Here is a 26,528-nt window from a genome sequence, read left to right on the forward strand (position 1 = left end):
ATAGTAAGTGATAATTTTTACGTTATAATTTAGATTTAAAAAATTTGTCGATTTTTAATCATGAAAGATCGATGGATTTGCCATTTAACATGACACGTAACGCATAAAGTATTGACTGCATGTCGCAACACAACATCGAGCATGCACTAAAACTTTTATTGTAAAAATGATACAATAATATAACTTAGTTATTTGCTGATTAGTATTGCTAATTTTTCTAAAATCCTTAACAATTTGTTTTGAATAAATTTGTACCATATTTAGTCAAATCTGAAAAATACATTTTTTATAAAAAAAATCTTAAATTAAAAGGATTATCAGCTTTCTCTAAACTTAAGTTTTCATATGTTCATAACTAGCGGAAAATAAACAATTTGATCGTCGTTACTGTTGAATTTTAATGAAGGTATTTTTATTTTAATTCTCTCTAAATTACTCTTAATTTCGTCTAAAGTTTTTATTATTTTTCAGAAAGCAAACGTAACTATAGTCGATCATCATTATGCCTCAGAGTCATTCATGAAACATTTAGCTAAAGAGCAGACTTTGAGAGGCGGTTGTCCCGCTGATTGGGTCTGGATAGTACCTCCTCTCAGTGGAAGTATTACACCTGTCTTCCATCAAGAAATGCTCAATTATAAGTTGAGACCAAGTTATGAATATCAAGTAAGTTGTTATTTATTCAATTGACAAAAATTAGTACAGACTGGAATTATTATTTTCGTTTCTTTCAAAAGGAACCAGCTTGGAAGTCTCACGTTTGGGAGAAAGACAGTTCTGGAGACAAATCTCAAATGCCACGCAAAAAAACTTTATTCAAAACTATTACTAGGTAAATCTTTTCTTCTGTATTTAAAATATTATCGAATATTTTTCTCACTGATAATTTCTTAGCGCCGTAAAATTTACTTCGGATTTGTACGGTAAAGCATTGTCTCGTCGTATAAAAGCTACGATTTTATATGCAACAGAAACGGGAAAATCTGAACAATATGCAAAGTCTTTAACCAATATTTTCATGCATGCTTTTAATGCAAAAGTAAGTAAATTTCAATTTAATTTTGGTAATTGCGACTTTTATATGCATTTATGCGTTAATCAGATGATGTGCATGTCGGATTATGACTTAACCGAGTTAGAACACGAGACTCTTCTTCTTATTATCGCTAGTACTTTCGGAAATGGAGACCCTCCCGAAAATGGAGAAGTAAGTTTAATCAATATTACAAACGTTAATAATTCAGAAATACTAAATAACTATTTTATAAAATTTATTTTGATTTTTAGGAATTTTTGAAATATCTTCAGTCTCTTCAAACAACTGATAATTTAGAGTAAGATTTAACTTAAATATAATTAAGTCATGTTGTTTATATTTATTTAAAAATTTTTCGTTTAAAATAATAGTGGAGATCTTGAGAATGGTAAATCATCAAATGTTACCGATTTTGAAGTTGGACTTTTAAGCAATATCAGGTAAATCAAATATATTTATTTATAAATTAAATTGAATTTATCGTATATTTATTTTTAATGTTTATTTCTTACATTTACTTGAATTATATAATACTTTTTAAAAGATTTGCTGTATTTGGTTTGGGATCGAGCGCATATCCGAAATTTTCTCAATTCGGGAAAACAGTGGACAATTTATTAGAAAAACTTGGTGGAGAGAGAATTTTAAAACTCACGACTGGTGACGAACTTTGTGGTCAAGAATATTATTTCAGAAATTGGGCGAAAGAAGTCTTTCAAGTTAGTAAAATAGCATTTTGAGAAAATCAAAAATGTCTTTTTTAGTTTTACAAAACAAGAACTTCGCATATTTTTATAATTATTTAATTAATAATAATATCTTTTTCCGTGATCTTAATTAATTAAATATCTTATGAGTTGTTAAACGTTGACCTTGATTATCAAATTGCCTACATTAAAGATAGTCTAAAAATTGTTTTGTTGCAAATGATATGAGGAAATTTCACTAAAAATGTTTAATAAGATCCATAACTTCAAACAATTCCTTATTTATTTAAAATACCTTTAATAGTTTTTGTTATCAACATCTAAATTAATATACAGAACTGTTTATATATAATAATAAATAGTAATATCTACAGAAAATTACATCGAAAAGGTATGGGGAAAAAAGCTGATCATTCTATTATGTTATCAAAAGATTGTATCTAGAAATGTTATATATTATGAGAAATACAAAGGGATTAAAATAGAGACTGGATCCGATGCCGAAAGAGTAACATCTAGTACTGAGAATAGTGTCATTGCAAAAGGTTGAAGCAGTTTATTTGTAAACGCTTCAAGTAACCTGTGAAACTTTCGAGTATGAGTTGTTTCGAAGATTTTTATTATTCTATAATATGATTACACTATAAGATTACACAGAAAGCAATATAATTTTTGTTTTTAGTTATATGTACTTAATGAATTCCATGAAATATGTTTTATTACATTTATCCAAATTGCTACACTTAATATTAACTTCTCTATAACTTAAATTTTATCAGAAAAATGTTAATTTTGAATTTTTAACTTAGTACATACGTTCAACTTTGTTAATTACAGGAAGCGTGCGAAGTATTTTGTATTGGTGATGACGTTGATATGAAAAATGCTACACAATCATTAAAATCAAGTAATACCTGGTCGCCTGAAAAAATTCGCTTGCAGTCTATTAAACAATCTAAAATTGATATAATGAAAGGTTAGTTACGTTAACATCTTTGCTTAAAAACAATCCTTAATAAGAACTAAAGTAAATAAAAATAATTTCAGCTATTTCAAAGGGAACAAATAGGAAACTTTCTACTTGTTCCATAAAGGATGTGACATTCCTCACTCCAGATTTAGATGAGTATGTATTTTATTTATATTAAAGGAATATTATTTATTTTTTATTTGTAAATATAAGAAAATATTCTGCAGGCGGCAAACTATATTGGTGAAAATAAATAACGATCAGTCTGAATTATCGTTCTATCCCGGAGATCATATTGGTATTTATCCAGTCAATAGAAAAGAATTAGTAGAAGGAATTTTAGACAAGATGAAAACAACTTGTCCGGATCCACAAATTGTTTATCAAGTTGAAAATTTAGAAGTTGTTCAAAGTTTGTTAGGAGTAAAAGAAAAATGGGTTAAAAATGAAAAATTTGAACCGTGTTCGATTTATATGGCATTAAGTAGATTACTAGATATAACAACGCCTCCATCTCAACACTCACTTGGTCTTTTCGCTACGTTAGCTACAAGTGAAGAAGATAAATCAAAATTAGAAAGTTTATCTAAAGTATGTCTTATGTATTAGAATATTTTAATGTTAGTAATGTACTGTACACTTATATATATTTAATATTTAATAATATTTCAGAACACCGAGCAATATGAAGATTGGAAAGCTTATTATTATCCAAATATTTTAGATGTTTTAGAATTGTTTCCTTCGATTGTTCTTACACCCGCTTTTGTTCTTACTCAATTCTTGCCACTACAACCTCGATTCTACAGCATCAGTTCGTCAGAAGATTTCACTCCACGAGAGATACACGCAACAGTTGCAGTTGTAAAATTCAAAACTCAGAGTACGTATATATTATGTAATTTATAATTTAAGATTATATATATACATATATATCTATTATATTTATATACATAATCAAAATTTTGAAAGTTAACTAGAAGTGACCAGTTCGTTTAGTTATAACATTTTTTGTTAATTTCTTATCCTTATTGATATAGGTTTATTTCAGATAATTCATCTTGATCTTCATCACGATTAAATGTAGAAAGTTATGTAAACTGTTAACTATGTAATTTAAAATATACTTATTATTTGATGCAATATCTTTTATTCACGTCTGTTGAATTTTATTTGGAAATATTTTTTTAATTTCTCATATTTTAAAAATGCTGTTTGTATAAATAAAATTTAAATTGTAATATCCAACTAAACTAATATTTTATATTTTAAAAAACTGAAATTTATTATTTACGCTTTTTTATTTCTTTACAATCGTAATAATTCAGATTACTGTACTGCATATTAATACAAAAACAGTTATTGTTTTTCTTTTACTTTTATAACTCTACAAATAAATGGAATAAAATAAAATACAATACAATAATTTTTTACAAAAAGAAAATTTTCTTTATAAATTGTAAATTTAATTTTATTGTTTAAATCATTTTTACAGAAGGAAATGGTCCATTACATTACGGCGTATGCTCAAATTATTTGGCAACTGCTGATAAAAGCACAAAAGTAATTTGCTTCATAAGAAGGTAAACTTTTAAATATATTTTACAGAAACGCATTATGTGTGAATAATTAATATTCATAAAATTTAATATTTAAAAATTTATTCTTTGTTTTATTTCTTAAATTCCGATTCCTAACTTATCATGGTTACTCAAAATCAATGTCATAAGTATTACGATCATTAAATTCACAATTACAAGAGAGTTATGAATGGCTCAAATTTACTTAATAAAGTTTTCTCGTTTAAGCTTCATAATGCAGTAAACGAACGAAAAATAATTATAAGTTATAGTTAATTTTCTTTATATTTAATGTGAGGGACGAACCGACCCGCAATAAAGTGTTATTTTAACCTTTAATTATTGGGGAATTCTTAACTTCGAGCGTTTTATCAAGTTAGGCTAAAAGCTATAAAAATTATTTCCCACGGAGTTGGTTCCTTGTTGAGGAGGATCCAGCTAGTCAGTGATGTGTCACCCGGAACTTTCGATAAATTGCCCACATTGGACGCCGGACCCTTAACAACAACCTCCTGATCTCATGGGAAAAACCCAAGAGGAATAACAAGGGAGAACGGAAAGAACATTCAAAGTCAGTCGTCTTCCAAAGTTCGTCCGCCAAAGTCGTCCTCAAGGATTAAGACCGTGACAACGATCGTGCCTCTTTAAGGATATCATCTTCACTTCCCTGCCTCCACATCTCCGTGCTCCTGTAAACGGACAAGACCCAGAACCATTTGATCGAACATTCCATCGGCGGTGTCATCTTACTACAGACCTTTGACTCAGAAGAAAGGTATTTATCAACCCGCGATTCGTTTGTAAACTCACTCTCTCTCGAACGGCCTAGTACAATTAGTGGAACTTTAGGCATGCCCGCTATCGAATATATCTGTATTTTCTTTGGTTCTTATTAAAATTGTTATTGTTATTTAATATGAAATCCGAGTGAGTCACTTCCTCGTCTCTCTCCTCACCTCTACTCCGAATCCAATCGCTCACCCGCTACCGCTCGCGTGACGTAAAGTCGCGATTTCCGAGTCCTACGAGACTCGGTGGTGTCACATCCTGACGTGGTGTCAAAGAGACACCGACCCTACGGTCACATTAATCAATAAAAATATATTTATACTTTTTAATCAATCACAATTATAACTTTAAAATCTGTTGATATCAGACCCCTTGATATCAACAGATTGATATCAGACCCCTTCGTCACAGTTGTTCTTGATCCTACTCTACCCAAAGTAAAGTTGATGAATCATTTCAAATTGTCAGTTATATAATTATGGTCCAACTCTGAGATGTTCCTCTTTATTCGTATCATTCATCTTGTCTAATGTCAACGCTTTCAGTTTTCGCTCGAAATTCATTCAAACATTTATAGTTTACGTTTTATGATTTTTCTGGAATAAATTCATATTTGGATTAATCCTATTTTATAATTCTTATGTTGGATCATCTGCATCCACCGAGGTGTAGAAAATGCATGTTTTCAAAATATTTAGCATTGTTCCTAATCTCTATTGCTTTTGACTTTGACTATTCTTAGTTTTCTCTTTTTTTAAGAAAGAAATAAATCATTTCTAGTCATTTTTTTCCTCAAGAATAAATTCTGTAATTATTGCTAAGTTAATTCCCTTACACATTAATATTTCTTTGCTTTCTGTAGCCATCATTTTCTTTTCAATATTCTTCATAAAGTTCTTTCCTTCGTTTAATATCTACCATTTTTTCAAGTTATTTTCGTTTTCTTCAATAACGGTAACGTTGTCAGCAAATACAAATTATTAATTCCTACTCCATGAATCGAACTGGTGGTTGATTACGTGTTCGAGTCTCTCCAACCAGTTGACAACGTGGAGTTTTCCTTGTGTTATTCACATGTCTATCATTCAAATAGGGTCTAGTTTTCATAAAATCCTCCCGGGAGATAGCAAGTCTCGCGTTGTCTTTTATTAATCCAATCCTTTCCTTAATCTTATCCATTATGTTCTGTGGATGTACTGTAGAATGAAAATCTCATGTACTGTATTTGTACATTGTCTCCTTCCTCTTCCAAAAACTTACTGTCCACAGCTTTTCTGCATTGTCCTTCATAACTTTTTATGGGCATACTTAATCGCTATCTTCTCTATCGCTTTATAGAGCCCGAAAGACTTTCTCTGCTATAAAGAATCTTCTACAGTATAGATTAGAGTTTGAGTTATTCGGGCTGAAATATTCTAATGGTTAAGATAAAAAGGAAACGAATTTTATAATAAAAAAATAATAATTAAACTTGGCTCATTATACTAGACTCCATACAGAAAAAATAGCAGATGCCAAATTTTGACTGTATAGTTGTAAACATACAACGTACTGTACCTTACGTGATCAGAAACTTGGTAAACACATTAGCAAATGTGCAGGCGTGCATTGTCATGGTAAAGTCGCCAACCATTGGCATGGAGATATGAACGTTTCCATGTCTCCATGCCAATCTGTACTATTGTCCTGTGACTGTTGTATGTGGCGGAACATCATATTTCTTGACAATTAAACAGAGTATGCATGCTTAAAGTTTATTCTCACATTCAGAGAATGCTTTGGACTATCGAAATTCTTGATTTATCGAAGAACTTCTTCACTATACATGTCTCAATATTTCATAAGGTTCCATAGCTATTCTTCTCAAAAGAAAGCAAAATTTTAGTACTACATGCTGCTTGTCACGTTCAATCGTTTTTTTCTGTAGTGTAACATTATTTGTGCACTCTAGTAGCAAAGCGAAGCGTCACATTTCCTTGTAATTTTTGAACGGATGTATCTATAACTATATTCTTTAATGATATATAAATCGATTCGGAAATAGTGCCACATTTTTTAAAGGAAAAATTCAGTTTCAGTTTGTCTTGGTTCTACTTCGTATAAGTGAAATTAAGCATTTTATTTTTTTTCTAAGCGCAAGTGATTTGAACAAAAATAATATATATACAATCAGTTTCTTTGACAAAACGGACTAGCTAACGACATGGCCTGTTTTGTATGAAACAAGCTGTTATTGGCTTGTTTATAGTTTGTCACCTAATTGCACCGAAATGATAACGAATTATAACATTTTTCGAAAATTATGGCGGTGATTTATGAAATAATTTTAAAGATGAAATTTTTTTATGTATTAAATATCGTATTATTTTGTTTTTTTCATTATTAGTGCTCCGAATTTCCATATTCCGGCTGATAAGACCGTTCCAATTATTATGGTTGGTCCCGGAACAGGAATTGCTCCTTTCAGAAGTTTCTGGCAACAAAGAAACAGTGAAAAAGAACGGGCTCCAGCCAATGGTGAGTAATTAAATACATGTTTTATACATTTTTAAAAAGATTAAAGAAAATGTCTCAATTAGAAACATTTGGAAATATGATATTATTCGCCGGATATCGTCATCCTGATGTGGAGTTATATTCGAATGAAATAAAATTGATGAAAGAGATTGGAGTATTAAAAGATGTATTTACAGCTTATTCTCGTTTACCCAAACAACCAAAAGTAAGTAAAAACTTTTTATTTCTGATGACGTAAATTTTTTAATAATTTCTTTTTTCATTTTTTTAATCATATCAGTGTTATGTACAAGATATAATTCAGCAAATGTCGGCAACAATTTATGAATTAGTCATTAGGGGAAAATGCCATTTCTATGTTTGTGGAGATATAATTATGGCTCGTGATGTTAGAGAAACATTGATAACGATTATTGGTCAACATGAAAGCTTACCACAGAAGGAAGCGGAGATGTTAATGATTAAAATGCAGGTGAGTATATTTTAAGTTAATAATAACAATAATAAATATATATATAATTATTATTATTTTAATTAAATGTGCATATTTTTAGAAGGAAAATCGATACCACGAAGATATTTTTGGAGTAACGTTAAAAACAGAAGAAATTACGAAAAAGGGCAGAGAAGAAGCTAGATTAAATCTAGTAATTTAATTAAATGAAAACACAGGCCTATTTATTCTTGCCGCTCATTATAATGAAATTAATCATGTTAACGTTTTCTCGCTTTTATATACAAATATTATAAAATTTAGTATAAATTTCCATTAGGATAAATAGTGGAAATAAAATTCAAATAAATTTTGAAAACTAGTTCTACTACCTTTTTTATATAACTTAAAGTTTTCGACTTTTAAAATTTCAAGAATATTGTTGATAAAAAAAACTGTACCAAAAATTGTATGTAAAATCTACGTATAGTAAAATCAAGTTTACTAAACATCCTCACTTATGTGAACACGTCCTTATTTCTGAAGTGAAAAATACCTTCTCCATATTTCTGTGAATTCCCTGCATTTTCGCACTTTTAGTTATTTGACGTTTTTTTTATTCTGGCAAGTTCATGTAAAAAATCTAGCAATGAGTTGCATAACTTTCCCGGCAAAAAAGTTAAAATTGTGTGTGGGCTCATCTGTTGATATTTAAAAAAATTGTTATTAATTTAAATAATATAAAATGGTAGAGAGCTTAATTTTGAAGTTAGAGACGAGTTTTAGATCCAAACTACATATACCACATTTATCTCCCATTCTCTTGATCTTTAATTCCAAAATTTAATAGCATTCAACCTCCAAATGAATAAAATGCCCTATAAAATTTCAAAAATTTTTAAAAGCCACAGACAGGAGTTAAGCTTTAAAATGGGTGAACAAATTTCTGAACTGTACTTTGTAATGGAATCAGCGCTGTAGTTGTTCGGAGCATACTAACTAGTAAGACGCCGTCCTGATACTTTTTTAAACAGAGAAGTCCTGGTACTGTACTTTTGCACAGGATTTTGAGCTGATTACGTATATAAAGGTCATTTTTGGCGCATTTAAGTCGTTTTGCAGGTATTGTGCCACAAAGTTGTGATTTGCTCATATAAAACACCATACTGGAATCCAAACTAGATTCACAGCAGATTCAAACTCTGGGTGCCCCGAGTTTGAATCGCCATTAGATTGTGTCAGGGCACCAGTTAACGCCCTCACACATAACTACTATATTATAATACAGTTCAGAATTTTGTAAATCAAATTCGTTAATTTTCTACGAATTTTTAAATTTGATTTTTCAAAATTCTGAATTAAACAGAATTAACAGAAGAATTAAATTCTAACACAAACTGTTTGGTTCTGCTTCAGTTTTTGAGAACTTTTGGAAAGAAATTTTCCATAAAAAGCGTTAAAAATCAACGCCATTTACTGGATGTTACAAGCGTAACTAAGGAGGTTACAATCAGCCTTAAAATATAATTAACATAAAAGGTTTCAAATAATAAAGCAAAGTGACAATAATTCCTACAGTTAGAAAAACTTTTTTTTAAGACTTCCAGTTAACTCGCTGCCCAGAGTTGATCATGAACGGTCTTCGTTTTATAATTGCCACATTATGTAACTAAATCAGATATTTGGTCATTAGGTTCTAACTTCAATTGTTAAGTTTATTTTTCATATAACGTGTTTATTGCATATGTCGCACGTTACGGTCGGCCAACTATTTAATTGCAGTACTGAGCGCGTAATGACGATCGTACGATCAATCAGTCGGTCGACTAAAACTTGCATGACAGATCTTAGCATAATATAAATAACTCCAATATGGCGCCTTACCTACAGACAGCGCCTCTTCAGCACTTGTGGTTTGCTTTTTTCTTGTTGCAAATTAGACTAGATTCTGAGTGTTCGAATTCTTCTTTACATAAAGAAACTAAATTGGTGAAAAAATGTCAATCCAGCATTGATCTCAGACAAGGAAACGATTCGTCAAAAATCGGCAAAGACTCGACAAATTATGGACTATTCACATTATCTCAGACAGCAACGCAACACAGCACAACAATTCGCCAGTTTACTTACTTCTTACTTACTTCTTACTTACTTACTTTTTCTTCTTTCTTACTCCTTGCTTTCTTCTTTAAGTCTTATATTCTCGGTTTATACGGAGATTCTGGCTAGTTGCTTTAGAGTTACTAAATAAGTGTTCAAATATTTTTCTACCGATGACTTGGCAATAATAGACGTGATACTTGATGAAGACAAGCCCCAAATCTAAAGAAAATATAGGCTATTTGGTTGTACTAAATGTCGATAAATGCAAAACAGAGAATATCAGACTTTTTCTAAACCAAAGATTTTCTTTCCGATTGTTATCACTATACGTTAGATTTGACACGTCATAAAGTTCTGGATATTCACAAACAAATTCTATTAATTTTTCACAGTTCATTTTTCCAAAATACTAAAATATTATGTATCTTTACAACGCGAAAGTGACGATATGGAATCACAAAATCGTCCACAATATACTGCACGAGCACGTCAAAGACACGCATGGACACTACAGACATTTCTCAGATTATCCGTCTGTCGTATCTTTGTCGTGACGTGTCTTTTCAGTGCCAAATACAGTTAATGTGAATACAAGTGAAATTTAATTAATAAAATTTGTCGTGTCATTTCTTGTTTGATAGCATAAATCAACCTTAATTATTATGTTTAGATTATTGTAGTTAAGATAGTAGTATCCTGAAAGAGATACACTATAAAATTTAATGTCAAAATAAAAAGTTTGAAGTTTCATTTCTTATAATTTAGTCAATTCTTTACTTTAAGGAAATTAAATTCACAATGTATTAATAAATTTATTAATTTATTTGGTTGTATTAATGGATAAGTTTGATCAGTTCACTGTACTAAAAATGATTTATATCAAGTATTTGTTCAAAAATAGAACAAATCCATTCGTACTTATATACTAAATAAATTTAATTTTTGAATTTATTATATTTAGAATGAGATTAATATTTTAATGTAAAATAACGATAACAACTCAAAAATATTTAAGACTATTTACTTTCATGTTTAATTTCATTTATATTCATTTCATTTATATATCATTTTTACACAATGATATATAGCAATATTGAGATTTATGTATTAATCAATGTTAATTGTATTTGGAATGTTTAAATAAAATGTTATACAGTATTAGTAATATAATATTTATCTTTCAACTTAGATTATTGTGTTTTTCTTTTCTTACTTGTTAGCTACTAAATCAAATATCGTGTTTTATTGTAATTCATATTTAGAGGTATATATTTAAATTTTGGAAGAAATAAGATATTTAAATTCTACTCTTCAGTTGAAGTCTCATCTATAATTACATGTATATTATGACTTTAATTTAATCACATTATATTTACAATATATTATCATTTTATAGTGTTTATTTACATCGTATTTTAATAAATTGTACATTTGACTCTGACTGATGGATACCTTAAATAGATAAGAGATAAAATTGACAAATAAATTAGAAATTTTAATGTTCTTTTCAAAATTTTAGACACTTTCATAACCTTTATTAATTTTTTGTATTGAATAAAACAGAAGCAATTACAAAGAAAATATTGTATATTTGAAACACACAAATGAATAATCTCAATGTTGAGGGAAAAGTTCTTTCTCTCTTTGGAAATGTTTTTTCCAAGTGAGAAAAATGAAAATGGTAAAACATATGTACTTTGGAAACATTAACTAGGAACTCTTCTGCTTTTGGCTTCGGCTCGACCTCTGCTGGTAACTTCAGCGGTCCTTAAAGTTATTCCGAAAATGTCTTCGTGGTACCTATTTTCGTCCTAAAAATAAGAAATTAAAACCTTTAAATATTAAAATCATTCATTTACTCTACAGTTCCTAATATCTAGAAAAATTGCAAATTTCTTGGAAATGTCAATAATTGAAATTCTTTTCCTATATATATACATATTTCTTATGAGTAATGTTTCAGATTAATTCGCACTTCAATTCCTAGTTGCACCAATTTTAAAAAATAATTTAAGTCTATAAAAAGATACAATACTTTAAGATACAATACTAATGTTAAATAATAAAAATAATTAGTAGTACAGTAAAAAGTCTAAAATTTACTTATTTATTGAAATTTAAAATATTTTCTTATATAATCGAAGCTCCTTTTACTTTCAAATTGATGTAACTATAATTTTAACTACTGATGTCACTAATGAGTTTCATGGTTTTGTATTGGTGTATGCAGATATTATGGTAAGAAAGCAATAGAAATATATTTGTGCATAAATAGTTTTGTTTTTGTAGATAAATTTCAGATTTATAGACATACATACAGACAAAAAAAAAAAAATAGCCTTTCCTCTCTGAAATACGTTTTCTTCATTTTGTTTTAAATTTTTGGTTAAGGGAAGAATATGCCCTTGTTTTATCTTCATGAGCATGTCTATAATCTAGATGATGATGCTAGATGGTTATTTCTATTGAAACTGTCATCCAATTGAACTTTTAATCAACAATCTCATATTCCATATTGAGAAACAATCAGTTGTATATTGGCCGTTTTATACACTAAAAACGAATTATTAACTTATATTTTCAAATGATACAAATGCATAATATTGGAAAAAATTGTTTAAATTGAAAACTATATAATATACATTTATTTTATGAAGATTAAAAACGACCATTACACCTTAAATTTGATTTGGAAACATTTACAAAAATCTTAATTCTAAAAAAACAACATTCTTACCTGTAAACTTATCATTATGTTTTCTGCATTTTGTTGACTATTGCAACCGTATTCTTGTATGACATTCCTTAATGTTTGCCTTACATCCTCAGCCATACTAACATCTCCACAAACATAAAAGTGCCCTTTTTGTTGTATAATTAAATCATAAATAAGTGATCCGACTTCCCTAATTATATCTTGAACATAGCGCTAGAAATAATTAAATGAATAAAATTATTGCAAATTAATATTTGCCAGTTTATTTAATATTCTAATATTAACTACTTTAGGTTCGTTGGGTAATCGAGAATAGGCGGTGTAGATATCGGTTAAAATCTTTGAATCCTTCATTAATTTTGTCTCTTCTCGGTAAAGTTCCACTGAAGGGCGCCTACATCCCACGAACAAGAACATTTTTCCAAAATTTTTATTCACTATATTGAAAATAATAAAAATGGTTAAGCCCTATTTTCAATTATATGCTGTACTTTTCGAAATAGAATCTACATCAAAATAATATAATTTTTAATCTAATAAAATAATTATTAACCTAAAGATGATTCTTTACTCTTATCAAACTGTCTTTGTTGCCAGAAGCTTCTAAATGGTGCTATTCCTGTACCAGGACCGACCATAACCACAGGAAGTTCAATATTATCGGGTAACCGAAAATTTGGTGCACTATTAAATAAATTAATATATCATATTAATTGAATATCGGATAGTGTTTTTGCCATCGTTTTCGAATTTACGTACCTTCTTACAAAACAAACCACTTTACTGTTTTCAAGAGTATCTCGTAAATAATTAGAACATACTCCATAATGTATTGGGCCAGTACCATCTATGATAAATTCGAAAATAATTTTTATTATTTGAATTTCTATTCTATAAGGTATTGAATACTATTAAAATTGAACACACCTTGAGTTTTAAATTTCACTACTGCAACAGTGACATGAATTTGAGTAGGGAATGCATCCCTTGAAGAACTAATACTATAAAAACGAGGTTGAAGAGGAGGGAGTTGAGTGAGAATAAAAGCTGGAGTGAGCATTATAGAAGGAAAATATTCCAAAACTTCCAAAAAGTTTGGATAATAATACGATTTCCAATCTTCGTACTTTCCGGCATCCTACAAAAAAGTAGTTAATATAATCCTTGTATAGATTAGGAAAAGCTAAAGTAATTAATATTAATATACTTTTGATAATATTTCTAGTTTTTTCTTATCTTTATCATCCGTTGCCATTGTAGCTAACAAACCTAATAACTGTTGTCCTGGTGGCGTAGTAATATCTAAATACCTAGTAATAGCAGTCCGTACTGTACACGGAAGCATTTTCTCGTGTTTCACCCATTTCTCTTGAATGCCTTCAAAAAAATTAATGTTATTAATTAAATATATTAATGGTATTGCGATAATATAATTATTTCTCAAATATTACCATCTAAAGTTTGTACGGGAGTAAGATGTTCAACTTGTACGACGTCATCAGGATTAGGACAGGTTTCATTTATAAATTGCAAAATTCCATCTACTAATTCTGTCTTATTAGCTGGATAGATTCCAATGTGATCACCAGGAAGAAATGACAGTCCCGTATGTTCCATGTTTAATTTCACCAAAATGGTTTGTCGACTATGTTTATATATTTTAAAAGAATATGTTTATATATTTTAAATTCTTTCAATTAAGAGAACAAAAATTAAAGCATAATATATAGATACAGGTAATTGAAAATTAATAAAAATATAAGTAATTCTCTAAAAATAAAGTCACATTCGCATATCATAAAAAATTATCATAAAATGCTAAATAAATTTATAATGCATAATATTACATAAAATATATAAATTTAAAGTTTATTTACATAAAGTATTATACTGTAATCAGTTATAAAATACAAACCTTTTGTTTTGTTCTAATTATGCAAACCATACTATGAAAAATTATTATTAATATATTTTCTTTAATAAGTTTATATTGCTTTAAAATTTGATTGTACTGTACAATATCGATATGTCATTAGTTATAAGTGCAACTATCGATAGCTAGCCTTTTATTTATTCTATTTTAATGCTATAGTACTGTGCATATACACGTATTTTTAGACATGTAAATTGTATCATTGTATGAGTGGTATAATACGTTTATAACTGACCAAAATGTTTCTAATTGATGAGGGCTATAACAAGGTATTTTAAGCCGAAATGCATTTTAGGTGTGCCAGAATAGTCATATTTATCTGAAAAATTTATAAAGGTAATTTATTAATGTGTGATAACCCTTTTTAAATAGCTATTATTTAATAGTAAAAGATTAAATGTTAATTAACTGGTCACGGTAGGCCTAAATTGTCAAAGAATTGCAAAGCAACATCACTGCTCTATTAATGATTAAGTACTTATTTCAATCTTTTTTATCGCATTACTTTCCATGGAAAGAAAGCTCTTGATTACTGGAAATATTGGAAAATCTTGATTTATTAAAATTACATAAACAAAACATACTCTTCTGTCTCCGAATGGAGTAATTCCCTCTCTTCCAAAAAACATGAAGTCACTGGTCTGTTGGTTCCTTTAGCAACACCTTTTGAGAAAATAAAAATTTACTTTTACAAATAGATATGTGAAATCAAACTTTTATATTTATATGAAACTACCTCGAGATATGTCTACTTCTGGAGTATTAATCACTCGCAAACGTACTCGGTCAGGAATCCAAGAAGTGTCGGATTTCAATGTTGCCGTGGCATCGTTCATGTTTACTTCATCTCCCACACAAAATACATCACAAGCCACCTAAATGACAACTAATTAACACATTAAATCGATTTCAGTAACTGCAGTGTGTTTTATATACTTACCTGAAATACATGCCTTGCCCAGTTGCGAAACGATTGTTCCTGTCCACATAATTCATCTCCAGTTGCCATTTTAAGAATCCTTTCTCCTCCTAAATCGGTCAACAAATTATCCAAACATTTTCCGAAGCAGCAGAAATTTGGATAAGCACTCGAACCCAAAGCAAATACTGCAAATCTTAATAATAAGTATGTTACTATAGAAGTATTAATTCAGTTTAACAAAATTTAAAATACAAAAATAAAATATTTTTTAATTACCTAACATTACTAAGAGGACCAATGTCAACATCTGGACTGGGTGAAGGTAGAGAATCCTCCTCTAAATCGGTACTGATGCTATTCATCCTTACAAACGACATGGAGGTACTCCTGTAGGATATCACGTCATAATACATCAATAAAACGGTTATGTTTTTCTAAATTTCCTTAAAATAATGCTAAATTTTACCTGACGTATGTGATATCAGGTGTTGTGTCTCCAGTAACTTTGATAGCTTGTAAATTCTTAGCAAATGCCTAAAATAAAAAAATAAGTAATTCTTCACGATTTAATCATCCGAAAAATATAAAACTGATCATTATAATAGGTATTTTACTTCTCCGTTTTCAGGAGGATCGCCATTTCCAAAAGTACTTGTAACAATAAGAAGTAACGCTTCGTGTTCTAAATTGATTATATCGTAATCGGCCATACACACAACCTAAGAAAATAAGTTTGAGATTTCTATAAAGGATTTGGCTCTCACTGTTTAGATATATTTTTACTATATCTTACTGTGGCATTAAAAGCGTGTGAAAATATATTTCCTAATAATTTGGCATATTGCTCTGATCTTCCAGTTTCAGTAGCATACAATATCGTTGCCTTAATCCGACGAGATAAAGCCTTTCCGAATAAATTTGAAGTGAATTTAACAGCTCTGTAATTTAATTATAATTAATTATACGACTGTTAAATTAGAATTTATTATAGAAGAAATTTATCAAATAAAAAATGTGGAAAACCAACCACTTTATGCTGGTATTTGTAATATATAGTTTACAATATTTCTTTCTACTTTAAAATAATTGTATTACGCTCATTATATCGTATTAAATAATATACTTAATTTTTATTAAACGTTTTATGTAAAAAGTGTTTTTACCTGGCAATTTCTTTAAAACGAAATTTTCTAATAGGAGGTTTCGGGCTCGTATTTTTCTCTCGATCCTTCTCCCAAATGTGAGTTCGCCAAGCTGCTTCCTATATAAAAGAAATTTTATAAAACTCAACATTTAGATTTCATATATTTATGATGGCGATGGGCGACAGATAGTGAGATACAAAGCCCTAGTTATCCGGGACATATCTCCGATGAAAAATTCCTGGGGTTTTTCGACATCCCGGATTCGATCTCGGGTCCCCAGAGCGATGGGCTGAACGGCTGGATGGCCAAGGGGTTAAGCTAACTCTATATACAGATAACACGATAAATATACAGTAAAATCTACTTATTGTAATCACTTTGAGACTCGCTTAACTTGTACTGATAACAGTAATTGACTGACAGCATTAAGTGGCATAATTAAATAAAGCTACAACAAATACAAATTCTTGTTTTAATGACTTTGACATTAAAAGAACATGACAAAACAATTAAAATGTACAATTTGAATATTTATTAATTATAATTATTTTTATGTTATTATACTTATCTTAAATAAAGTTTAAAGTAACTATGTCCTTAGGTCTTTTTCAAGTTTCTGAATACAGTTAGTAGCGACAACATAATTAAAATTAATCATTACATTAGATATCTTTTGACTTTGATATTGTTAAAAATATCTCTTATAATAAAGTTACATTGGCCTTTCACTTACTAACGTAAAATATTTGAATAGAAAGTATATTTTAGGAAAAGAATTCTGTCGAATTTTGTAAAATTCTTTGCATTAATTTGTGTTACATATCTACATATATAGCGAATTAAATAAATATTAAAACATTTCAAAGTTTATAAAAAAATTAAAATAAACTACAATAAATAATTTTTCACCGATATATTTATATCCATAAAAGCTTATGTCCATATATTTTATATTTAAGTATGAATTTTAATGATGGCTCATTTTTATATAAAAATGAATATTAACGAAAATAATTTTAATATAATAAAAATTATTATTTTATAATGAAGTTTAAATGAACTTTAATTAATTAATTATTATATATAGTTGAATATGTTAACATTATGTAAATATGATTATGAATGCTTTCTGATTAAATCTTAATTTTTATTTTTTTTAGGCTTATAAATTCACTCTTATATTATCCTCTAATAAGTTGTCATAAAATATTTATATCAAAATATACTTTTTTTTATCAAGGACTACAGTGGACTCTTTGATATTAATGTCACTCAAAAAGAAGAATCCCTTGATGATATTCTTGGTGATAAACTTCAGTTAAGTGCAAGACGAGAAATGTCTCATTCTACAAAGACTCGAAAACCAANAAAATAAATTCCTTAATTTATTATATGTGAATATATAAAATATTTAATTAATACTCGTATCTTTCTTACTCATTATGTCTTCGTCCTTCATGCAAAGTCTTATAAGTTGTAATTGTTCATTATGTTGTTATTCCTTTATAGAATCGAATGGTATTTGCATAGATGATGAAGGTTCAGTATGGACGATGCTTTTCGATTTCGAATTCATCTTTTCTGCTAGCAATTTACTAATTCGTCTCTGTCATCTAATGGTGTCTTCGGGAGATGCCACAGTTTTTACAGTGCGCTTATTCGATTTGATGAGGATGAAGAATCCGATTATAAAGATGGCAGACATTGCTAAACAGTATGCGACAATTATGATGACATTTATTACACTTGTATTAAATACGGATGGTTTCTTGGTTACGTATATTCCTGTTTCTGTGGTTACTTGCAACGGTCCACTTTTAAGACCTTCAATCTTTGTCTTTGCTTTAATTTCCGAAATCAGTTTTCGAATTATTTCTGTCTTCTATAATTTTTTTTTGTATCTATTATATCCATTAATTTCTTCATCCATGTTTGAACTTTGCTCGTTTGTAATAGTAATTAGATTTTTGTATGATTTTTTTACGTACAGGAACTGAGAAAGACTTATCCAGAATTATTAAAAAGAAGTAAATCTTCATAAATAAAGACATTGCTTATTTCTTATAAACTAGCTGTTACCAACGACTTCGCTCGCCATATTTTTGCAATCAAACCCCATTTGTATTCAGTATTTCAACAACCATAGTAATTGTTATATAACACCTACCACTGAGAATAATGAGAATTGGTGAGAATCAAACGAAATGTTTTCAATTACATAAAATTTCTAGAACGTTTACAATCGTTCTATAATCGAACCAATATGCAATAACAAATTCGAATTTAAAACGGTTTGAACATTTGGTTAAAAAATCGAAATATATGAAAATATTTATAACAATGTTTGAAATGTTATCAATTTAATACACCTAAGTACTCAATGAAGACTAAACGTAGTTGAAAAGAAAAAATCGCATCTAAAATAGTACAGTAAAAGCCGTTCTTCCGGTTAAGCCTTAATGCTTTCCCTCCCCCTTGCGGGGGAATTTCGAAAAATCCCTTCTTAGTGTGCGTTTTCATGACGTACCCTAACTGTGTACCAAATTTTACCTCTTTAGGTTCAGCGATTTGCACTGAGCGATGATGAATCAGTGAGTCAGTCAGTCAGGACAAGTAATTTTATATATTTAGATTATTAAATACTACTAATAATAATGCTTGACAATATTACGATTTTTCTTGTTGAAAATGATATAAGATGAATTTATAAGTATCTAAACAATAGAAGATAATAAATTTTTCATTTGATTAAGTGTAAAAATTTAAATGTTTTATTTTTGACATTGTATTATTCACATGCATATTCGCTATATCCGCCATAGCATTTGAACAAAAAATGTTTCTTATTAGCCGTTCGGCAACGTTATATGCGGATTTATCGCTGTTTTACATGTATTTTTGATTAGAAAATATTGTTAAATTTAATTCATCGAACTTTCCTTATCTTCTTATCTGTTAAGATAAGAAATAAGATAAATATAAATATAACCCTGTGTTTGGTGGTTGTTATCCACTCGGTTACTAAAGGGTACGTATTGAGTTGCAATTTGAAAAACTTGAAACCCATAAATTCACTGTTGTCTGCTGTTTACCACTATTCTCGAGAATAAAGTTAGATAGATGGATGCCGTGACAGATATGGAAATCATAAGAGAAAGAGGAACCGGATTAACTATATTCGAACTTTCAATGGAAGTCGAAAGTCACGTTATTTCAATTCAAAATTTTGCCCTGAACTTAGTTAGATACATAACCGGCAAGACTTCATAACAGGAAAAATATAATGTACAGGAGCAAAACATTATATTGTACACAGAAAGTGCTACTTGCTACTGTCGCAGTAATAGCGTAATGACGCGTAACAGCGCATCTATTTCTCACTATATCATTGTCGCAGCAATTAAATAAATAAATATATTTAAAATTATATCCTTTTTTGTAAGAATTATATTTACTTTATTAATTTCTTAAATTTTTCCTAATACACGGCGCTATATGTAAAACTAGAAAATCGAATGTCCACAAAAATTAATTTATGGGTAGAAATTCGTCAATATTTTGGTGTGAGATGTATGACATGATCGAAGTTAGAAGTATATGAATATAACTTCCGAGTTTCGTAGCAATTGATTGAACGAGCTAGCGAACAAACAAACACTCTCATTTATATATATATATAGATTAATTATTATAATTTGAGGGTATTAATAAGTTTTTTATGAAGTTATAAATGCCAATAACGAATAAAATTTTCATAAAATGTGACCCCAATCGAAATATGACAAATAATTTCCTCTATCTCTTCCATGCGTTTACCTTTAACTAGCAAAATTTAATAGCATAAATGCTTTTTATTTACAAGTTACCATGCCAAATTTTGTATCTTAATATTTATTCCATCCTGAGATATTAAACGAAACACGCACACAGGCCAAAAAAATACCCATCTGTATGTGTTGGCATTTATTTCGTTAAATATCTCAGAGAATATCTTTTTGCAGGGACCAACCTAGCAAAATTTTCTGTTTTATTATTTATTCTGCAAAAGAAATGGAATTACACAAGCAAATATTCTCTTTATAATAATCTCTCCACTTAATATATTTTATAGTGTAGTATATGGATTTACTATTTAAAGCCATTAAAAATATTCTTCTGTACTTTCAATTATTAAGTCTTTATGTCCGTAACAATCATTTTCTATTGTATAACAAGTATCATTGATGTAAAAACCCAAACCGATTACAAATTTCACTTTTGTAATTAGTAATTTCAGTTTATTTGTTATAAATGCAACGATGTTTTACATTAGAATATTGAGATATGTACAACTTTTTAAATGTTAAAACAGATTTTATTGCCTAAATTAATTTAATATACGCTAAGTCTGTGGACATACATTATAGCAAACGATTACCGGATTAAAACAGGATATATCTCTGAGTTTTTTAAATTAATTTTTAAATAATTTGTCACTAGACGTAGGCGTGATTTCTTATTAATAGTTATAATTAAAATTAATATTTATAAATAATTTATANACATGATCGAAGTTAGAAGTATATGAACGTAACTTCCGAGCTTCGTAGCAATTGGTTGAACGAGCTAGCGAACAAACAAACAAACACCCTCATTTATATATATAGATTAATTATTATAATTTGAGGGTATTAATAAGTTTTTTATGAAGTTATAAATGCCAATAACGAATAAAATTTTCATAAAATGTGACCCCAATCGAAATATGACAAATAATTTCCTCTATCTCTTCCATGCGTTTACCTTTAACTAGCAAAATTTAATAGCATAAATGCTTTTTATTTACAAGTTACCATGCCAAATTTTGTATCTTAATATTTATTCCATCCTGAGATATTAAACGAAACACGCACACAGGCCAAAAAAATACCCATCTGTATGTGTTGGCATTTATTTCGTTAAATATCTCAGAGAATATCTTTTTGCAGGGACCAACCTAGCAAAATTTTCTGTTTTATTATTTATTCTGCAAAAGAAATGGAATTACACAAGCAAATATTCTCTTTATAATAATCTCTCCACTTAATATATTTTATAGTGTAGTATATGGATTTACTATTTAAAGCCATTAAAAATATTCTTCTGTACTTTCAATTATTAAGTCTTTATGTCCGTAACAATCATTTTCTATTGTATAACAAGTATCATTGATGTAAAAACCCAAACCGATTACAAATTTCACTTTTGTAATTAGTAATTTCAGTTTATTTGTTATAAATGCAACGATGTTTTACATTAGAATATTGAGATATGTACAACTTTTTAAATGTTAAAACAGATTTTATTGCCTAAATTAATTTAATATACGCTAAGTCTGTGGACATACATTATAGCAAACGATTACCGGATTAAAACAGGATATATCTCTGAGTTTTTTAAATTAATTTTTAAATAATTTGTCACTAGACGTAGGCGTGATTTCTTATTAATAGTTATAATTAAAATTAATATTTATAAATAATTTATAATATTTTGAAAGAAAAAAAATCGGCCCAGAGCGGAACTCGAACCCGCAATTCTTAAATTTTCTCGAAAACACTTTAATGGGAATGTATCTGGTAATAACGATAAATAATTCAAATGAATGCATTTTTTAATGTTTGTTATCTCAATTTCATTCTTATGTCTGATATATTTTATCAATTTGTTAAGTTCTAATAAAATAATGAAAGTTAATGAAAACATAAAATTACCTGATATTCATAACTCGGTTTTAATTGATAGTAAAGCATTTCTTGATGAAAAACTGGAGTGAGACTTCCACTTAATGGAGGTACAATCCATACCCAATCTCCTGGACAGCCTCCTCTCAAACGAATCTCATTATCCAAATGCTTCATGTAAGATTCCGATGCTCCATGATGATCCATAATTGTTACATTATCTCTCTATTCATAAATATAAGTAATCAGGAGCTAATTTAATAATATAGTAATGATTCTACAAACAATATACCTGAAAACTATACAAAACTGCAAAATTAACTTCCACCACTGCTCTATCTTTCCAAAGAGTTGAATGCGATCTCGTATCTAAACCCATCTTTATGGCAACTTCCTAATTTATATATTGAGATTTTAAAATAAATATTAATAAATATAAATTTGATAATTATAAATATTAATAATAAAATAATAAAAATGAAACATTGTAATTAATAACAAACTAACCTCTAATATATTATATCTATGAGGATCTCCAAAATCCCTGGAACCAATTTCAGTGACCATATACCAACCATTAAAAGGTGCTGCTGGAAATTCAATTCCGCCCACATCAAACAACATATTAGATACAGCAGGAAGTGCATACCATTGAATATTTAATTCTTTAAACCATTCGTAACTAAAAAAGAATAAAATAAAATAAACGCGACTTTTATTTTAGACATTCAATTAAATCCGAAAAATTCCAACAATATAATTAAATTCCATAAATTCGCATTTACAAAAAGATTTATTAACTAAAATTCATTTATTATTTTTGAAATAAAAGAATAAAGCAAAGATTATTTTACGTTGGATGACTAATGTTTACTCGTAGAATCAGGTCTTCAGGAATTTCAAAATATTCCGGATCGTGTCCGTTTGCTGACAGCACTAGAGGTAAAATATCCCATCTTCCTCCTTTTCCTTTCCATCCTAAATCTTGACAAATCTATTCGAACAAAATAAATTTTTTTTTTCTTTCTTGCTTCTCTTTCCGCCCTGTGGGCACTAAGAGCGAGAAGAAATATCCATTTTTAACTTGTCAAAGAATATAATCAGAAAAGTATATTCTAATGACAAATTTTTACTAATATAGAATAACCTATATTAATTATACTTATCATATATTAAATTATAATAATTAAATAAATATAAATTATATAAATATCGTTATCAATAATTAATAAAATTAAAATAAGTTTTATTTTTATTTATATGAAAATAATACACAATAGTTTAAGTGAAAAGAATGAAAACTAAGAAAAATTACGTTTTTATTTTATTTTTATCCTTTTAAGTATTTTCTTTTATTAAGTGAAAAATTATTTAATTTATAATTTTCGCGACATTATATATTATAAACTAGCAATTATTTTATTGTAACATCGGCATAATACTGGGCTGCAATTTTTAATCACATTTTTAATTAATTAAATAAATATTAATTAATACCTTTAATATATAACCTATAGGTTATTCTTTCTATACTTTCTAACCTTAGGTTAAGTCATAAATCACAGTATAATCAAAACTACTGAAATTTCCCGGACTATTTTTATGTCATTAAACAAATAATTAAGTAAAAATTGATATTACATTTTCTTCTAATCAAATCTCATTTCACAATACCAATTGAAAAATTCCTACTATAATTAAATGGTCGAAAAATGATTTTTTATTGCATATTTTTTAAAAATTTTATGTGATATTGCATTGAATTGTATTTACTTTTTAAATAAAATATAAAACTTAAAAAGTTTAAAAGAAGTGAAATCATTTCATTAATTTATATAAAACTATATACAATATTTATACGAAAGGGTATACGATATAGGCATTGGAATACATATTCAAAATAATAGAGCTATATTAAAGATAAAAAACAAAAGGTATTAATACAACTCTTAAAACATTTTAAATATAAAATAATATTAAAATTACGTAATCATAAGTCTAAATATTTAATTATATTTATCTAAACCTTTACAACTATTCGCTTGTGTAAATCAATACTAATGTTGTGATAATCAAAGCTCCTACTCTAAAAGTCTATATAGATTATTTTTAAAAATTTTCAAATGCCTGAAACTCTTACAAAAAGAGAATTTAAATTAATATGTCTACAACACAATACAGTTAGACTTCGCTTAGTGTATCTAAACTAATAACAATAACAGACTGATAATATTATCATATTATATACATATATATAGTTTCATATTACATTACTATTATATTTTATAAAATACATAAATCTATTTTGGCTGCAATTTAAAAATTGCAGACCTATACATTCCACCAGCGTCCGTTTGTCTGTCCTTCCTTAATCTCGAGAACGGAGTTAAACAGATGAAAGTGGAGACCAAATATAGAAAGGTCAAGAGCAGGAGGCCCAGATTAACTATATAAAAACTTCCGATTTGCACCAGAAATCATATTATTTCAATTCAAAATGTTCTCTAGACGATCGGCATGACTCTAGTTAACAGAAAAAGTATGATGTACAGGGACAAGACAGTATTAAAATCAATAGCATTGGGTATCGAGATTTAATAAATTGCAGCCCGTCATTGCGACGATGTTACAATTAATAATTATTCGTTTTAACGTAAAAAATAACAATACCAATTATATCTAAATATTAAATTCTAAAACGTTTTCATTAATCCATATAAAGATGAATTAAGATATCTTGATTTATATGTACAGTCGACCCCCCCTATAACACGGTAGATACGTTCCGGTTTTTATGAATCCATTTTGTACGAGTCCTTGCCAATCATAGCCCAGCACGTATGGAGTTTACGGTCTACGGCTGTTTGAAAGGTTTTTTCCATAAAATTAATCGATTCTAGACTAATTCGACTCAACATTTCCAAAATACGTATAATTTTTTGGGAATAATCCATATAAACTATGCTATAAAAAATTGTAGGATTACTTACTGAGTTTGCACCGTTTGACGACGCCATTGCTTAAGCTTGTTTTTGTCGTGGAGCTTGTCATCGAATGGCACTCGTGTGCTTCCTGATAAATTATTTTTTTTGAGAAAAATTTGCTGAACTTTGGAGACATCATTAATATAAATATAATTTTTATGGACGTTAAATAATAAATGGTTTTTAGTAGATCCACTGCTAGTTTCAACTCAACGGTTTGTACAATATCTGCTATTTGTCNATCTACTTCCGTTTCTGGGAATATTTGGAAAAGAGTTTTTCCATAGAAAAAGTATTACATTTTTAACGCTATGACGCTGGAGTTTGCGTGCATAACAAACATTGTAATTAATAACAAACTAACCTCTAATATATTATATCTATGAGGATCTCCAAAATCCCTGGAACCAATTTCAGTGACCATATACCAACCATTAAAAGGTGCTGCTGGAAATTCAATTCCGCCCACATCAAACAACATATTAGATACAGCAGGAAGTGCATACCATTGAATATTTAATTCTTTAAACCATTCGTAACTAAAAAAGAATAAAATAAAATAAACGCGACTTTTATTTTAGACATTCAATTAAATCCGAAAAATTCCAACAATATAATTAAATTCCATAAATTCGCATTTACAAAAAGATTTATTAACTAAAATTCATTTATTATTTTTGAAATAAAAGAATAAAGCAAAGATTATTTTACGTTGGATGACTAATGTTTACTCGTAGAATCAGGTCTTCAGGAATTTCAAAATATTCCGGATCGTGTCCGTTTGCTGACAGCACTAGAGGTAAAATATCCCATCTTCCTCCTTTTCCTTTCCATCCTAAATCTTGACAAATCTATTCGAACAAAATAAATTTTTTTTGCGAAAAATTCGCTGAACTTTGGAGACATCATTAATATAAATATAATTTTTATGGCCGTTAAATAATTAATGATTTTTAGTAGGTCCGCTGCTCGTTTAAACTCAACGGTTTGT

General features: G+C 28.5%; 2 protein-coding genes across 3 annotated transcripts in view; one reads left to right on the forward strand and one right to left on the reverse strand.

Moving 5' to 3' along the window:
• Nucleotides 1–8,373, forward strand: part of LOC111620451 — a 34,949-nt gene extending 26,576 nt beyond the window's left edge. Inside the window, exons 33-48 of the mRNA XM_023362374.1 lie at nucleotides 377–666; nucleotides 738–832; nucleotides 895–1,039; nucleotides 1,103–1,207; nucleotides 1,288–1,334; nucleotides 1,408–1,476; nucleotides 1,581–1,755; nucleotides 2,581–2,719; nucleotides 2,791–2,869; nucleotides 2,941–3,304; nucleotides 3,386–3,596; nucleotides 4,209–4,296; nucleotides 7,469–7,599; nucleotides 7,662–7,804; nucleotides 7,880–8,071; nucleotides 8,154–8,373. Of these exons, the coding sequence (XP_023218142.1) occupies nucleotides 377–666; nucleotides 738–832; nucleotides 895–1,039; nucleotides 1,103–1,207; nucleotides 1,288–1,334; nucleotides 1,408–1,476; nucleotides 1,581–1,755; nucleotides 2,581–2,719; nucleotides 2,791–2,869; nucleotides 2,941–3,304; nucleotides 3,386–3,596; nucleotides 4,209–4,296; nucleotides 7,469–7,599; nucleotides 7,662–7,804; nucleotides 7,880–8,071; nucleotides 8,154–8,255 (2,375 nt within the window). The 3' untranslated portion in view covers nucleotides 8,256–8,373. The remainder of the gene's footprint in view (nucleotides 1–376; nucleotides 667–737; nucleotides 833–894; nucleotides 1,040–1,102; nucleotides 1,208–1,287; nucleotides 1,335–1,407; nucleotides 1,477–1,580; nucleotides 1,756–2,580; nucleotides 2,720–2,790; nucleotides 2,870–2,940; nucleotides 3,305–3,385; nucleotides 3,597–4,208; nucleotides 4,297–7,468; nucleotides 7,600–7,661; nucleotides 7,805–7,879; nucleotides 8,072–8,153) is intronic.
• A 3,209-nt stretch (nucleotides 8,374–11,582) lies between these two features.
• Nucleotides 11,583–26,528, reverse strand: part of LOC111620432 (nitric oxide synthase, salivary gland-like) — a 53,717-nt gene continuing 38,771 nt past the window's right edge. Inside the window, exons 7-26 of one of the 2 annotated variants that reach the window (XM_023362354.1) lie at nucleotides 26,249–26,388; nucleotides 25,902–26,076; nucleotides 22,846–22,947; nucleotides 22,584–22,778; nucleotides 16,870–16,967; nucleotides 16,500–16,644; nucleotides 16,321–16,425; nucleotides 16,173–16,240; nucleotides 15,983–16,093; nucleotides 15,725–15,899; nucleotides 15,521–15,659; nucleotides 15,369–15,447; nucleotides 14,303–14,496; nucleotides 14,059–14,228; nucleotides 13,779–13,989; nucleotides 13,611–13,698; nucleotides 13,405–13,535; nucleotides 13,140–13,288; nucleotides 12,873–13,064; nucleotides 11,583–11,946 (exon numbers count right to left, since the gene is read on the reverse strand). In XM_023362354.1, coding sequence (XP_023218122.1) covers nucleotides 11,842–11,946; nucleotides 12,873–13,064; nucleotides 13,140–13,288; nucleotides 13,405–13,535; nucleotides 13,611–13,698; nucleotides 13,779–13,989; nucleotides 14,059–14,228; nucleotides 14,303–14,496; nucleotides 15,369–15,447; nucleotides 15,521–15,659; nucleotides 15,725–15,899; nucleotides 15,983–16,093; nucleotides 16,173–16,240; nucleotides 16,321–16,425; nucleotides 16,500–16,644; nucleotides 16,870–16,967; nucleotides 22,584–22,778; nucleotides 22,846–22,947; nucleotides 25,902–26,076; nucleotides 26,249–26,388 — 2,772 coding nt within the window. In that variant the 3' untranslated portion in view covers nucleotides 11,583–11,841. The remainder of the gene's footprint in view (nucleotides 11,947–12,872; nucleotides 13,065–13,139; nucleotides 13,289–13,404; nucleotides 13,536–13,610; nucleotides 13,699–13,778; nucleotides 13,990–14,058; nucleotides 14,229–14,302; nucleotides 14,497–15,368; nucleotides 15,448–15,520; nucleotides 15,660–15,724; nucleotides 15,900–15,982; nucleotides 16,094–16,172; nucleotides 16,241–16,320; nucleotides 16,426–16,499; nucleotides 16,645–16,869; nucleotides 16,968–22,583; nucleotides 22,779–22,845; nucleotides 22,948–25,901; nucleotides 26,077–26,248; nucleotides 26,389–26,528) is intronic. The other variant, XM_023362355.1, reaches the window with a different exon arrangement.

This window comes from Centruroides sculpturatus, unplaced genomic scaffold (genome assembly GCF_000671375.1).
Source record: "Centruroides sculpturatus isolate CEXI.00-Female unplaced genomic scaffold, Cexi_2.0 scaffold143, whole genome shotgun sequence".
In the NCBI taxonomy this organism is placed as follows: domain Eukaryota; kingdom Metazoa; phylum Arthropoda; class Arachnida; order Scorpiones; family Buthidae; genus Centruroides; species Centruroides sculpturatus.